General features: G+C 41.7%; 1 protein-coding gene across 2 annotated transcripts in view; it reads left to right on the plus strand.

The window, feature by feature from the left end:
* Nucleotides 1–15,779, plus strand: part of LOC102206784 (furin-like protease kpc-1) — a 200,413-nt gene that overhangs the window by 178,702 nt on the left and 5,932 nt on the right. For both annotated transcript variants that reach the window (XM_005741284.2, XM_005741285.2), the window contains exons 17-18: nt 7,773–7,896; nt 14,439–14,608. In XM_005741284.2, the coding sequence (XP_005741341.1) occupies nt 7,773–7,896; nt 14,439–14,608 (294 nt within the window). The remainder of the gene's footprint in view (nt 1–7,772; nt 7,897–14,438; nt 14,609–15,779) is intronic.

A 15,779-nucleotide genomic window follows, 5' to 3' on the forward strand; every position in this document is an offset into this window, starting at 1 on the left:
CAGTTTCTGCCACTGTCTTCCACCTTGAGTTGATGAATATGGTACAGTTTGTGTTGTTCATTCTCGCTGGGTAAATGATAAACCCTTCTGGGGTAAGATGGTGTTCGTTAAAAACACCAGACTGTTACGATAAGGTTGTTTTATTTGCTTCATCATCATATTTGGTATTAAATACAAGCGTGTGCTATTAGCTGCAGTGCTCTGATATTTACTTTTTAGACGTTGCATCTTGAAAAAGTATTACACTAACTGGATTTTATGTTTTTAGTCTAACTGTACAGGCCCGATGAATGTTGTGTCCTGTCTTCCTCCCCTCATCCTCAGGCTTGGCAGGTGGCCGCCTCTCTCTGAGCCTGGTTCTCCTGGAGGTTTCTTCCTGTTAAAAGGGAGTTTTTCTTTCCTACTGTCGCCAAGTACGTGCTCATAGGGGGTCATCTGATTGTTTCTCTGTATCATTGTAGGGTCTTTACCTTGCAATATAAAGCACCTTGAGGCGACTGTTGTTGTGATTTGGCGCTGTATAAATAAAATCGAACTGAATGTGGTTTGACTATAGTAACTAATTGGAAAGCTGGATTTAACTTGTCGAAGGAGAAAATGTGTATCTGGGGCTTTTACGAACTCTACACTGAAAAATAATTCAGAAATGAGAAAAACATACTCGCTGCAGTCTCATATTCTTAGAGGTGATGTTAGGTCCCATTTTTAAAAGGCAGATTTTTTTCGGACTTTAAAAAGTTATCCTACAATGTTATGTACTACCTGTACAGGGGAGAAGTACTGCTGACCTCTGGTAAAACCAGTGTAAGAACATCTTCTGCCGTTACTGTAACAGCAACATACTTGCACACAGTATCAAGTTTGGCAGAAACACTGTCAAAGCCTGAAGTAGAAACACAATCACACGCAAACAAACATGCATTTTCATTCACACACACTCACTCACTTTGGCCCAAGGTGGATTTCTAGAGGTGCATATATTTACATATATTTGCATGTTTAATGAGGTTTGGGAGATCAAGCGATCCAAGCGGCCCTTTGTGGGTATTTCTTTCTTTCTTTCTTGCTTCCCTTCCCTTCGTTTTTTTTTTTTTTTTTAAATTTGTGTGTGTGTGTGATTGTGGTAGGAAGGGGAGTAGTGGAGGGGGGTCTCCATGTAAATATCACCCACTGTGTGTTGGCACCCGTCGCAGATGGTCGGGGGCGAGGGCACCCTGTGGGCACAGGATACCTATTTCTGTTTATCTGTTTTGTGTGAGACTGGGAGGCACAGAGAGTGTGACTCTAGTTTGTGTGTGTGTCTGTGTGAATTCATTGCACTCTAGGTGTTTGTATGTGTGTGCTTTTGCAGCATATTATTCTGTATATTCGTGTGTCTCTTCTGTTGAGAAGCTGGCCGTGTGCGAGGGTGCAGTACATGCGCGTGTTTGCAATTCACTGAATATTTGTTTACTCTGTGTGTGTGCGCAGTTTTAAATGTCTGTGTTGATGGAAGCAGTGTTTGTGTGTTTGTGCAGACATTTGCGTGTAAGCTTGCTGCAGTGTGTGTGTGTCTGTGCATGTGTGTCTCCCAGCATGCAGCGTGGCTATGATGGCCCTGTTTTGGATGATTGATGTGTTGGAGGGAGCAGTGAGGAGCCCAGGTTGGGCCAGAGCCTCAGTCTGACACACTGCTGCTTCCCTGCTGCTTTACATATGTAGACGCAGCAAGACTCCTCCTCCCCTCCCATCTGACACTGCTTCACTCTCTAACACTGCCAACAATCGCAGGTTTCTTTTTTTGGAGGTTTTATTTTGAAGCTTCTGTTTATTCCATGAGAGTAGACTGAGCCCTATGTGCCGTTGTCTAGCAACTTCCTGTTGCACATTTTACACCTGTTAGTACAACTGCAGACTGAACTGTTGGGTGGGAAACCGTATTATTTAATATTCTGTTATCTGTGAAAAGAAAATAACATTTAACAGACAGTGCAGCAGTTTTATTTTTTAAATTACAGATTAAATTTTTCTCTTATATAAAATTATATGAAGTTAGACTTGATAAGTCTTTTAAAATGGGACCTCATTTCTCGCTTGATAGTTTTTATTCTTAGAGTCTACTACGGTAGCTTTGCATAAGTCAAAGCTTAGAATAATCTTCATTTTTCTTGTACTGGGCACTGGCCCCTCAGTTTATACGTCTGTCAATTTAGCTTGTCAGTCTTCAAGCCAACTTTTTCTTGATTGGCTTCCCCTCCTAAAGTGAGTGGGTGAGTTAATATGTTAATGTACTTATTATGATCACATACTATTTTAACAGTAAATATACAGTGGTGGAAATAAACCATTTCTCGTTTTTATGCTAGTATCATTTTAATTGTGAGAGACAGAATATTAAACAGAAATCCAGAAAAAAAAACACATTACATAAAAGTCATAAAGGGATTTGCATTACATTGAGTGCAATAAGTATTTGATCTCCTACAACCCATCTCCAATTCTGATTCCCACAGATTGACTTTGTGCCCATGTGATACACAGATTACATCAATCAGTTGCTTAATTTCAGATACTCCTGATTAGGGCTGTTCGATATAACGATGATATAAAAGCCATTTATCGTTTCATTTTACGCTATCGTTTGTTTCGTGGTGTCGCAAAATAAACTGTTTACGGCAATATTTTTTCATCATTTTGATGGTCACTGTAGTGGCTATATTTATTTCTTAAAGTTCTCTCTTTCTCTTATATTCAATATAACCACACTACAGACCGACATGTGCCTGTTTTCATGCGTTGTCGTTAGCAACAACGACGATAAAACCATGGCGTGTCCGCTTGTTTATTTTCCACATAAGCCTTTTACAATAAAGCTCAAGATCCTGTTGAGACTTTTCAAAATAAACGGAATCACGTGAAACAGTATGTAGAGTGTTTACGGATGAGAAGCAAAAAAGAGCCGTTATGTGCTAAAAAATAAACCTTAGATGCAAACGTTAGAACGGGCTTTCCCCCGCAGCACACCGTGTAATAAATACAACGAAAACGGCGGCCGTTACAACTTATGTAGAAAAATATATAGTTTCATGGATTGGGTCAAACACTCGACTCCGGGTACATGACGCCCAGCTGGAAACACTTCACGCAAGTCGAGCTGCCCGAGATTCACAGAATTTACAGAAAAGGTTCAATTTTTGTGATTTTTATCGTTATAAATAAGACGATAGATGTCTTATATCCTGATCTCAACTCATTACGTGAATAAAATGCTAGCCTGCCCACAGAATCAGCTTCTTCCACCACCATGGTCAAGACCTGGTCAAGACAAGATTGTACACCTGCAGAAGGCTGGAATGTGAAGTCCATCAGCAAGAAGTTAGGTGAGAAGGTAGCAACTGTTTTAGTTGCCACCTTCTGCTAAAGAAGAACCACATTAAGGTCATGGAGTGGTCTAGCCAGTCTCCAGACCTCAGTCCTATATAGAAAATCTGTGGAGGGAGCTGAAGCTTGTGAAGCAGCAGCCAAGAAACCTAAAATATTTAGAGTTTCTGTAAAGAGGAGTGAAAAAATCCCTCCTGAGATGTGCAAACCTGGTGACTAACTACAAGAAACGTGTTACTAGTGTGCTTGCCAACAAGGGTTTCTCCACCAAATACCAAGTCAAGTTTTTTGTGGGGGATCAACTACTTTTTTCATAATAATACTAATAAATAAAATAATACTATTTTCACTCAGTGACATGCAAATCAATTTATAACTTCAGATTTTTGTTTGATATACTGTCTCTCTCTCCACTAAAATAAAACTAGCACAAAATTACAGACTGTTCATTTCTTTGGTAGTGAGCAAACTTACAAAATTAGCAGGCGATTAAATCGTTATTACAAGTATTTCCCCCACTACATGAGAGAAAAAAGAGTGAAGGCATAATTGGTTCAGATTAAAGTGAAGCTATATTTAAAAAATGTGGAAACATATCTCAGGAAAGTATTTTATATTATCACAAACTGACCATTTCTTGGCAGAATTAACAAAGCCATTTATTTAGAATGAACACCCATAGTAACAGTGACTAAACAAACATCTGCCACCTGCAAAACAATCAGTACGTATTTGTAAAAAGGTGTCAACTTTTAAGAAGGAGAGGATGGTGTAGAAATGGTTGGAGAAATGACACAGCAGTGATGCCTAATGTAGCTGCTAGCGAGCTTTGCTTTGATTCAGAAATTTAAAACGGTGCAAAGTCACGTCCTTTCTCAGAGGAGCTGTACTTTTAAGAATTATGGACTTGTGGTGAAAGTATCTTCCAGGTGTTTGATTGTATAAATGTGGAGCGGGGTGTCCTGGAAAGGAGTTGATACTTCCTCTGGGAAGAAGCACTGAAAACATCATAAAGTACAGTTTTCTTGTCTTTTCTTTGCATGTCTCCATTTAATTGTCTTTCTCAGTGATGCTCTCCGCTAAATGCATAATTTGTGCTCTGTTTTTGTTCTTTTCATCTCATTTTGTCTATCATCCTCCCACTCTCACCATCTCTCACTGTTCCTATGTTGTTGTTTTTCACAATTCCACTACCTGTGTATCAGCATCTCTTTCTGAACTCCTTCCTCATCATTCCCAGTCACCGGGTCTCGCTCCCATCACCCTGACACTCACCCGTTTCGATATCCTGCCATCTCTCGCCCATCACTAATCCCCCTCTCCAACCTCTTTTTGTCTCTGTAGTTTCACTCTCTCTCTCTCTCTAGCTTTTGAAATCCTTCCACTTTCCCCTCTGTTCCTCTACTTCTGCTAATCCTTTCATGTTCTTTGTCTCCCTTTTGTCTAAAAGTCAGTTTAATATCTTTCTATCCTCTATGCCCCGATTTTGTCTCCACATGTAGTTCTCACATTTTTTATAACATTGTAGTTAAATGTCATTTTCATCACGCCTTCAGTGTAATAGCTGGATGACTGCTTCTTAATGTTTGCCTTATCTTCAGTTATAATGAAGATAAGGTGCACTTATAGTTGACACCAAATATGTGCTTTACAAAATGATTACAAAGTTATGGAACTCACAAGCATATTTTATGGATTCAGGAACATAACTTTATGTGTAAAACGAACTTCAGCTCAATTAGAAACAATCTGGAATTTGAAATATTTGACTCGTGAGGTTTCCCGGTGACAGCAGGGTTGCAGCTCTTCAGAGAGCCATGTCAACCTAGTAGAAAGTCCTGCTGGGAGGCGAGGAGGCATGCAAGGCATATCGATCCACCTGTAGCATCCAGCTGTTTGTTTACCAACAACAAATCAATGCAGCACTCAGCTGGGGGCTGCCATGCCTGGCCTCCGATCTGCTCTGAGCACTCTCACACACACACACACACACAAACACTGCATAGAATATACGCACACACATATGCACACACACACAGGCAGAGAGGCAGACTGGACAGTTGATGTAGCAGATTTATGGTATAAAGCCATCTTTGAACAATGCTTGACTAAAAGGGGATTTTGTGGGTTTTCATAACAGTCAGGTAATTTAGATATGTTCCTTTTAATTATCTGTGGGCTGAGCTACAGAAAAGATTTCATTTTTCCATTTTTTATCCAAATACTGTCCTGATTTATGAATAAAATAATGATTTGATGTAATTGAAAGTGGAAGTCAGAGAACTGACATGACAGAGTGAAAAAGATAGTTTTCACCACCCTTTGTAGCCATAACTTGAAGTCATAGTTTTCCGTATGACTTTATCAGTCTCTCACATTGTTGTTGAAGACTTCACTCTTCTTTGCAGCATTGCTTCAGTTCATTGAATTTTGCAGGCATTCGTTTATGCACAGATCTGTTAAGGTCCTGCCAGGCATTTTAGTCAGCTTGAGGCTGGACTTTGACTGCGCCATTGCAACTCTGTTGCTGTTGTAGATTTGCCGGGGCACTTGTGATCCTTGTCCGGTTACTTGACCACATATGGGACAAGCTTTAGCTGTCAGACAGATGGCCTCATGATTAAATCTAGATCTAGGTCTGTATGGCAGTAGTCGACAGTTGGTTGACCAAATGACTGCAAGGTATCCAGGTCCTGTGACTGAAAACGAGACCCAATCATCACACCTCCACCACCGTGCTTGACAGTTGGACAAAACATCACATCAAACATCTCCATTTTGGTCTCGTCTGTCCAAAGGACATAGTTCCAAAAGTCTTGCGGTTTGTTCAGATTCAATTTTAAAAATTTAAGATGCGCTGCCATGTTTTGTTTTGCTTTTTAATAGAAAGAAGAAGCTCTTTCCTGGCAACCCTTTCAAACAGGCCATATTTGTTCAGCCTTTTTCTAATTGCAAGTCATGATTAGCATTTAACATGCTAAGTGAGCTCTGTAGAGTATGAGATGTAGCTTTTGGATCTTTTTGGACTTTCTCTGCGCATTGCACGGACTGATGCTGAGGTGAATTTCACTGACAGCTGTCTAGAATGTTTTCCACGAATGAATACTGCTTCTGTTTTTGGAATGGTGACTTCAGATTGTTAAAAGAAATGTTCTTATACCACTTGTCATATTGACAGGCAGCAACAGTTGCTTCTCTAAGATCACTGTTGAATGCTCTTGACCAGCTCTTGTAGGGATGAAGTTCATTTTTGCCTTGACAATTACAGAATGATTCATCTTGTACCTTTGGAGATTACAGACCTTAACTTGCACTTTTGCTGCAACACGCTGCATTGGCTGCTGTGACAGTCAAAGGCTTTTCGTTGTAAATTAAAGGTCACAAGTCTTTTGTGTTGTTGTGTACAAGTTTTAAGTACTAAGTCATCAGATTGAGCTGTCACATGATCTCACCCCCACCCACCTCTAGCCAAAAACATCCCTCAAAAAAAGCTGAACAGTTGGCATGTCGATACTCTTTGTGGTTGTTTAGAGTAAATGAATAACTTCTGTCCTTCACTTAAACTCTTAAACTCAATTAAAAAATAATAAATAAATAAACTAAAAACTGTGGATGTGAAATTCTGGGCTGAGACTGATGCTTACAGTAACAGTATTCCTTATTCCTTCTTTCCAGAAGATATCTTCATTATAAAAAAACACATTACTGAATATCCATCCACATTATACACTCAAGGTTGCCATCGAGTTTATTTTTGTATTGTTGTATGAAGACTTTATGATTTTGTAATCTACACTTTGGTTTTAACACATAAGCTCTTCCTGCCTTAAAAATGTGGGTTGATTAAACAAAGTAAGAAGCGTTAGTACACAGTTTTTATGCTTTAATAAATGTAAAAGTAACGGACAGACACTCTGGGGAGTTTTATCTCTGTAACAATGCATGCTGGGAAGTCTGCTACTATGTTTATTCTCTTTCTTAACCTCTTGAGACCAGAGCTTCTGTTGGGACGCATGTGCAAAATCCGATGTAAGCATCTGGGATTAATTCAGCTGATATGAACTAAAGTTAGATATTTAAATTATGCCAGAATGGATCCTGCATGATAATTTACAGATCAAAATCCATTTCATGTTTATGTATACCATTACTTCATCACCTTTTTATAAGAGAAGTCTGGCGCGTTCCTAAAAAAAACTTTTTCCATCATGAAAAGGTTCATCCAATAGTTTACTGTAAGATAAATTCTCAGTTTAACGATTACATGCTTTATTCACATATCTTCTCATTCTTTGCCTTTGGTTTTAGTATTGCTGTGTTTGGACATTTTCACATAAAATATTGATTGACTTGTTGATCGATTGATCGATTTTTTGGTGAAATGGTGTCTTTGTCATGGTGATTGTTTCCAGGTGACTGACCGCAAGGGCACAGTGAGGAGCTGCGCGAGGCCAAGTGAAGAGGAGGCAGCCGGAGCTCTACACAGCGTTACACTCATCCTCTATGGCACCTACCACCCACACAGGACCACGCACGGTATGTGAAAGCGGCAACCGGTACACTCCGAGGTAGGCACGGAGGCTGAGTTACTGTAGAGGTGTGACATGTGTGCTGGACGTACTGCAAACGATGCACAGAGTTAATATAAAAAACAGGACAAGGAAAAAATAATACACGAGCTAATTAAACAATAGAAATCTGAAAATAGATATAACATGTGCTATCCTTATTATTCCAAGTTTCCTACAACCATCCACTCCCACCACCACCTGCCATCCCTGCTCGTGTGGCTGAGGCACCGCAGTCAGAGGAAGTCAGTGGACTGACCACAGGGACTATGATGTGTAATTACAGCGTGACCCCTGGCTGCCCCTTCTCAATCCCACCCGTTCCTCCACAGTGTGTGTCAGCTTCCCTGTTGCACACAACTTACACACACACACACACACACACACACATCTTGTTAGCCACACACAGCATAAAGCCACAGCGCCTTCCTCTGTGTCCCTGTCGGGGGTTTCAGGTTTGTTAGACTCACCGAGGCATGCTGGGAGAGAGAGACGTACCCAGACTTTCTTGTTGATCTCTGTCAACAGGGGTTCACACTGGTCATGGAGGTCCTGGAATATCACTTTTTACTGATAGTCAGGCAAAGTCAGGAACCTTAACCAAAGTGCTGTCAAAGTTTAGATTTATTTTAGATTTCTTTTTTTCCTCGCATTACATCCCTGTTTCAGCCCAAATTAGGAAGAAGGTGTGTTTTTAGGACATAAAAGTACTCAAGCTCAGTTATGGAAAAGTCATGGAATTTCACCCGAGGGCCGCAGTGGGTATCTCCTCTCTTTTTCTGTGTGTGTGTGTCTTGCTCCGTTGCTCACTCGTCTCTTTCTGTCAAGATGCTGATCTCTCTGTTGAGAAATCAATGGCTCCCCCCCTCTTCCCTCCTCCCTCTCTCTTCATCCATCCATGTATCCCTCCCCATGCTCCTGGATCTAACCCAAGTTCAAGCTGTTAGTCAATCTGCTGTCCACACACACACTCACTTCATTCACAGGTTCTTACAGTGTTGCTATTCCTCAGTCGTATCCCCAGTGACATCATTCTGTAGTGGGCCAGTTAGCCACACTGTGCCCTGAGCATCACCCTCAGTCATGACTTTGGATGATTCTAATTTCCAGACTAGCTTGTATTACGCTGTGTGCAGAATAGATTAGAGTGCGTTTTCATATTTTTTATAAATAGCTTTCCAAATCTGTCTGCTAAATATGAAGTTTGTCATAGAAACAGTAAACTTAAACTTAGTAAGATGTGAATTTGTATGTTTCAGACTTGATTGTACTTAATACAGTGGGGCAAAAAAGTATTTAGTCAGCCACCGATTGTGCAAGTTCCCCCACTTAAAATGATGACAGAGGTCAGTAATTTGCACCAGAGGTACACTTCAACTGTGAGAGACAGAATGTGAAAAAAAAAATCCATGAATCCACATGGTAGGATTTGTAAAGAATTTATTCGTAAATCAGGGTGGAAAATAAGTATTTGGTCACCTCAAACAAGGAAAATCTCTGGCTCTCACAGACCTGTAACGTCTTCTGTAAGAAGCTTTTCTGTCCCCCACTCGTTACCTGTATGAATGGCACCTGTTTGAACTCATCATCTGTATAAAAGACACCTGTCCACAGCCTCAAACAGTCAGACTCCAAACTCCGCCATGGCCAAGACCAAAGAGCTTTCGAAGGACACCAGGAAAAGTATTGTAGACCTGCACCAGACTGGGAAGAGTGAATCTACAATAGGCAAGCAGCTTGGTGTGAAAAAAATCAACTGTGGGAGCAATCATCAGAAAATGGAAGACATACAAGACCACTGATAATCTCCCACGATCTGGGGCTCCACGCAAGATCTCATGCCGTGGGGTCAAAATGATCATGAGAACGGTGAGCAAAGATCCCAGAACCACACGGGGGGACCTGGTGAATGACCTGCAGAGAGCTGGGACCAAAGTAACAAAGGTCACCATCAGTAACACACTACAACGGCAGGGAATCAAATCCCGCAGTGCCAGACGTGTTCCGCTGCTGAAGCCAGTGCATGTCCAGGCCCGTCTGAAGTTTGCCAGAGAGCACATGGATGATACAGCAGAGGATTGGGAGAATGTCATGTGGTCAGATGAAACCAAAGTAGAACTTTTTGGTATAAACTCAACTCGTCGTGTTTGGAGGAAGAAGAATACTGAGTTGCATCCCAAGAACACCATACCTACTGTGAAGCATGGGGGTGGAAACATCATGCTATGGGGCTGTTTTTCTGCCAAGGGGACAGGACGACTGATCCGTGCTAAGGACAGAATGAATGGGGCCATGTATCGTGAGATTTTGAGCCAAAACCTCCTTCCATCAGTGAGAACTTTGAAGATGAAACGAGGCTGGGTCTTCCAACATGACAATGATCCAAAACACACCGCCCGGGCAACAAAGGAGTGGCTCCGTAAGAAGCATTTGAAAGTCCTGGAGTGGCCTAGCCAGTCTCCAGACCTCAACCCCATAGAAAATCTGTGGCGGGAGTTGAAAGTCCGTGTTGCTCGGCGACAGCCCCAAAACATCACTGCTCTCGAGAAGATCTGCATGGAGGAATGGGCCAAAATACCAGCTACTGTGTGTGCAAACCTGGTAAAGACCTATAGTAAACGTTTGACCTCTGTTATTGCCAACAAAGGTTATGTTACAAAGTATTGAGTTGTATTTTTGTTATTGACCAAATACTTATTTTCCACCCTGATTTACCAATAAATTCTTTACAAATCCTACCATGTGGATTCATGGATTTTTTTTTCACATTCTGTCTCTCACAGTTGAAGTGTACCTCTGGTGCAAATTACTGACCTCTGTCATCATTTTAGGTGGGGGAACTTGCACAATCGGTGGCTGACTAAATACTTTTTTGCCCCACTGTATGTGTACTTTTTAGAGTAATTAATGAGTTCCCTGTAGAAAGTGATATGTTACACTATTACATCATCACAATACTGACTGCAAAGTTGATGAAAACGAGCTGCACAAGAAAATTATCATTGAAACAGCACTTCAACTGTAGATTTGTCCCAAAAATGTCTCTCCTCTGCGTGATCCTATAAGCCTGTTGATCTCTGCTTTTTGTTACCTTTTAAAAATGAATCTTTGGCAGATGGCATCAGCATCACCCTGGGTCATGTGGTCTTTAGCTGCTATGTTTGTGTTAGTGTATAACAGACTTCTGCAGATTTTGAATGCCTTTAAGTCAGCGTCACTACTCCCTAGGCTTGTTTCTTTTTACAGGGAGGGATTTGCTCTTGTTCTGCCACAGAAGAATTATTTAGATTGCATGCTGATGATGGGTGAAACCATGGCTCACATTTGGCATTCTCACTCATCCTGAACATGTATGGATGGAGTTTGAGCTTTGTGCTGGCCAAACTGGGGAAAGCCATCTCACTGCACTACACTGTGTACAATTTCTTTGTTTATTTGAGGTCCCATGAGGAACTGCTGCCATTTTTTAGCATTAAACCTGTGTGTTACAGTTTTAGCCGAACTTGTATATTTATATAAAGGCAACTCAACGGACACCGTCTGAAGACACAAAATTTGTCTGATTTCTTGGAAAGATAAAATAACAAATCTTTATGCCACTCACAGAAAAAGAATATCAGAAGCAAGGCACAATAGCAAACAGGACCATTGTGGAAAGGTTATTTCACTCTTAGTTAATGATGACGATAATTATAGCAACTTACTGATGATTTTGAGATCCCTGGTGTCATAAAGAATGTGCAAGAAGTGATTAAGATGAACAGATTTGGGTCACAAATGATTTCTGTTACTTACTTACAGCGCGTACCCTTAAATATACCGAGCTACATTTGCTAGACAGAAGCTGTGCTATAGTGGTGGCAGTACTGTAATGGACATGTTGGGAAGTGCTGTTGCTGTTCATCACATATTTAGTGAATAAGCATTTCACTTAAATTGTTCTCTGCCGTCGTCCTCCGTGTCTGTTTGATGCTGGTTAGCCTGCGGATGCCTCCAGATGAGCTTCACATTAATGATGTGTAGAATGAATCCAGTCTGGTCAGTCTTTGTGATGCGGCTGTGTCTCTGCTGGCGTTTGTGAGGGGAAACCGCCTCTGTACGTGCGCCTGTGCCTCTGTGTGTGTTTGTTTGGTGGCTGTGCAGCAAGTGAAGGTAAATTGCTGTGATTATGTGGCAGTAATTGAACAGGGATGGTGTGCTTAATTGAGTTGTTGTTTCTTGATGTTTCTCTGTAGTAGCAGGAACCACCGAGCTGACAGGTGCCTCGTCTCGTCTCGCCTCGCCGGGATGAGGGCTTTTTTTTTTCCTTCCATACTATAGGCTTTGTTGTGTCTTCTTTAAAAAATATGTGTGTGTGCATTTGTGTGTTTGTGTTTAAATGTTCAAGCAGGTAGAAGAAATTATGGGGTTTGTGAGATGGTTCTGTGAGCTTCTACAGGTTATTTACATAATATTTGTACAGATTTATGGCTTTAAATGTATGCCTCTGTATATGAGTCTGTGCATGCGTGTCTTTCATGTATGGGCTCTATGGAAGAGGGATGGTGTGCATGCATCCTTGTTTCTTTGCATGTGCTGATTCTGTGTGTGCATGTAGCTCTATCTGATCTGCCTCCTGGGCTCTGTGGCCCAAATCAAATGGTAGGAAACATCAATTTCACCATTCCGTTTTCCTCCTCCCCCTTCCTCTCCTCCTATCTCCTTGTATAATTTCTCCTCTCTTCTTCCCTTCCTCCCCCCTCTTCAGCCTCTCCTTCTCTCCTCCCCTTTTCGATGTCTTTCTCTCTGCGGAAGTGTGATTACGTTGCTCCTCTGAGCACCAGTGATCTGAGGGTTCAGCATGTTTATATGTGTGCGCGTGTGCGTGTGTGCACGCGTGCTTGGTGACTGCTTGGTGATCTGAGCAGCCCGGCGCTGGGTATTGTGCAGCGCAATTCACGGACGATGTCTCCAGATGAATGCCTCCATTCACAATTACAGCCTCTCCATTAGCTGCAGCCCTCACCGCCTTGTTGTTGTCTTTTCTTCCTTCGCTGCAAAAGGAAAAAAAAAAAGAAAAAGCAATTAAAGCAGGACAAAAACAAGCTAGAAGAACACAAGTGATGTACCTGGAAGAGAAAAAAAACAGCAAAGGCAGGGGGAGTTGGGAGTGTTTGAGAGGTGGGGGGCTGATTCTTCAGTCGGGATTCACACTACACACTATCTCTGTTTTATTCTTAAGGAAAGCTTGTGGATTTATTTGAACATTTGTGCATGAACTCAGTCCCCTCAACTACAAATACTCTGTCAGATATATATTTTTCATTTTGCTGTTTGTGCTGTAAGTGACTCTGTCCTGCAGTTTCATCCTTACAGGGATCTTTTAATACACAGAAAGCTGAGAAGCATCCTCTAAGTTGAGGACAGACTAGTGCTTTTTATGTGTGTGTGCCTCTATTACTACAATATTATACTCTGTAATATGATAGAATACATGCTTCCTGCTTTTTTTCTTTCTTTTTTTAATTCTGCAAAATGATTCTTACACATTCTTTGATATTATTAATGCAAGGAACAGATGGATATGTTGTGTCACTGCGCTTACTTATTCTAACTAAAGAGGATGATGTCAGTGAGATAAATGGAAAGGCTGGATTGCATCTTCATGCAGGGAATCCCTTTTGAAGGGTAGACAGTTTGAGTCTGACACTGAAATGGCAGAGTCTGCCGCTAACAATGAAAACTCCTGCATGACTCTCTTGGCTCACAGTGAGCCCTTGGTGGGGTGAAGGCAATGAGTCTGTGTTGCAGTATCTCACCGAAAACAAAAAAGTACTGTAAATTTTCTTGTTGAGTAACAGAAGTATAAATTCAAAAATCTGGTTTTAAATCAGCTGCTGCTGATTTTAATATCAATCTAAATAAGGGCTCTTTGGAAGAACAAGAACTCCTCCTGCAAGTAAAACCCTGCATATAAAAATATTGCACAACAATGGCTGAAAATAACAGTTTGTAAACTGTAACAAAACAGGATTGACTCGATAAAATCTTCTGATGTATGTGCAAAATGAAATTGCAAGGCAAATATCACCCAATATCATTTATTTTAGCAAAACTGCCTGAATAACATTTTTCTGCTACAAACCTCAGAAATGGTAAATGGACTGGTTCTTATATAGTGCTTTTCTACTCTATCTGAGCACTCAAAGCGCTTTATACAACTTTTTCATTCACCCAATCACAATTTTCTAGGTTTTCAGTGCTACCTAACTAGCATTCATACACATTCACACTCCGATGAATGCATCCTTGGGCAAGATATTTGGCATGCAGACTGGAGCACTTAGTAGGTGACCCGCTCTACTACCTGAGCTAGAGCCACTCCAGCACACTTTATGTATTTACAGACCACAGAACCGCTCCTGTCTTATTTTAAAAATGCAATAGAAACATATTTGGCATGTACTGTAGATAGAAACATAGGTAGTGAGGCATACAGCAATCTAATTGTGCTTCTATTTTTAACTTCAGAGGGACCCCTGCAGAGTGTTGTGTCCATGGGGTTGAATCATCCTATCCCTCATGGGTGGTTGTTCCAGAGGGACCAGTCCCCTCCTATGGACCTGCTGCAGTGGATCTACCAAATGGAGAGGGAGAAGAAGGTGCGAGCTGCTGATATCGCCATGTCACTAAGAGGAAAGGTACAGTATGGCGCACAGAGCTGGAACACAGACTCTCCACACATCACAGGCACCATGATTTACTGTTCCAATAAATCACTTGCGTCGCCTAATTTCCTATGGATTTCAATTTCCCCCTGGACATATCTGCATTGATCAACTTCAGGTATAAGGATGTGCCAGGCGTCGCTCACTGTGACACTGAAGAATGGCTCACAGATCTCTGTCAAGGGTGTTTCTGTGTGTGTGTGTGTGTGTGTGTGTGTGTGTGTGTGTGTGTGTGTGTGTGTGTGTGTGTGTGTGTGTGTGTGTGTGTGTGTGTGTGGATAGGGGGTAGAGCCGTGGGATTTGTGCACATGCAGCATTTCTGTTGAGCGCCGTCGTCGTCACTGTCGAGGCTTTAGGATACAAATCCTTGAGTGTGAGTAATAACATCTGAAAATGTCAGAATCATACAGGCAGAGATAAGGATCAGACAGTTGAATCGGGACTCCAGATATTGTTATTCCCATCATATCTGCTCGTAGTCTAGGCCTGATTATGAGGAACAATTAAATATCATTCTGGCTTCTCCAACAGTTGTTACTGCAGAAAAAACACCAGGGTATAACGCTCCTTAGAAAATTAGACGACATTTTGCGGTCTACTTAATCATTGCTCCAGCCCCAGCGTTTGAGCTGAAACAAATTCACAAGCCCCTGTCACTGTCCTTTATGCTGCATTATCAGGCCAATTACAGCCTTGACAGAAGTGTGCCGCCGGACGACAGGTAGCTGTTTGCATGCACACATTGCTGCCCGACGTGTCCTTGCAGGGGTACACGGTCCCCGGGCCTGTAGATGAGTTTTGAGCCGGTGTTAGGAGGCAACGGCAAGGCCTGACAACGTCTTTACCCCGAGTTCCTCCCCTAGAGGCAGATCTGAATGGATTGCAGAGGCAAGGAGGAGAAATAAATTGGAGAAAAGGATAAATCGATGCTTGGCGGAGAGGCAAACAGACCTTCCAACCCCCGGCCCAGAGACACACACACACACATGCACGCGCGCACACACACACACACACGCACACTCGTACCACAGCGTGGCTTTTTTTCCTTGGGCTGTATTGGATTGGTATGCAGAGCTGAGGAGAGAGACGCTCAGAAAAAGACTTGGCCTACAAATGATGTCCTTTGTTTGATCCATTAGGTTGG

Source organism: Pundamilia nyererei, unplaced genomic scaffold (assembly GCF_000239375.1).
Source record: "Pundamilia nyererei isolate P.nyererei 1_Seehausen unplaced genomic scaffold, PunNye1.0 scaffold00109, whole genome shotgun sequence".
In the NCBI taxonomy this organism is placed as follows: domain Eukaryota; kingdom Metazoa; phylum Chordata; class Actinopteri; order Cichliformes; family Cichlidae; genus Pundamilia; species Pundamilia nyererei.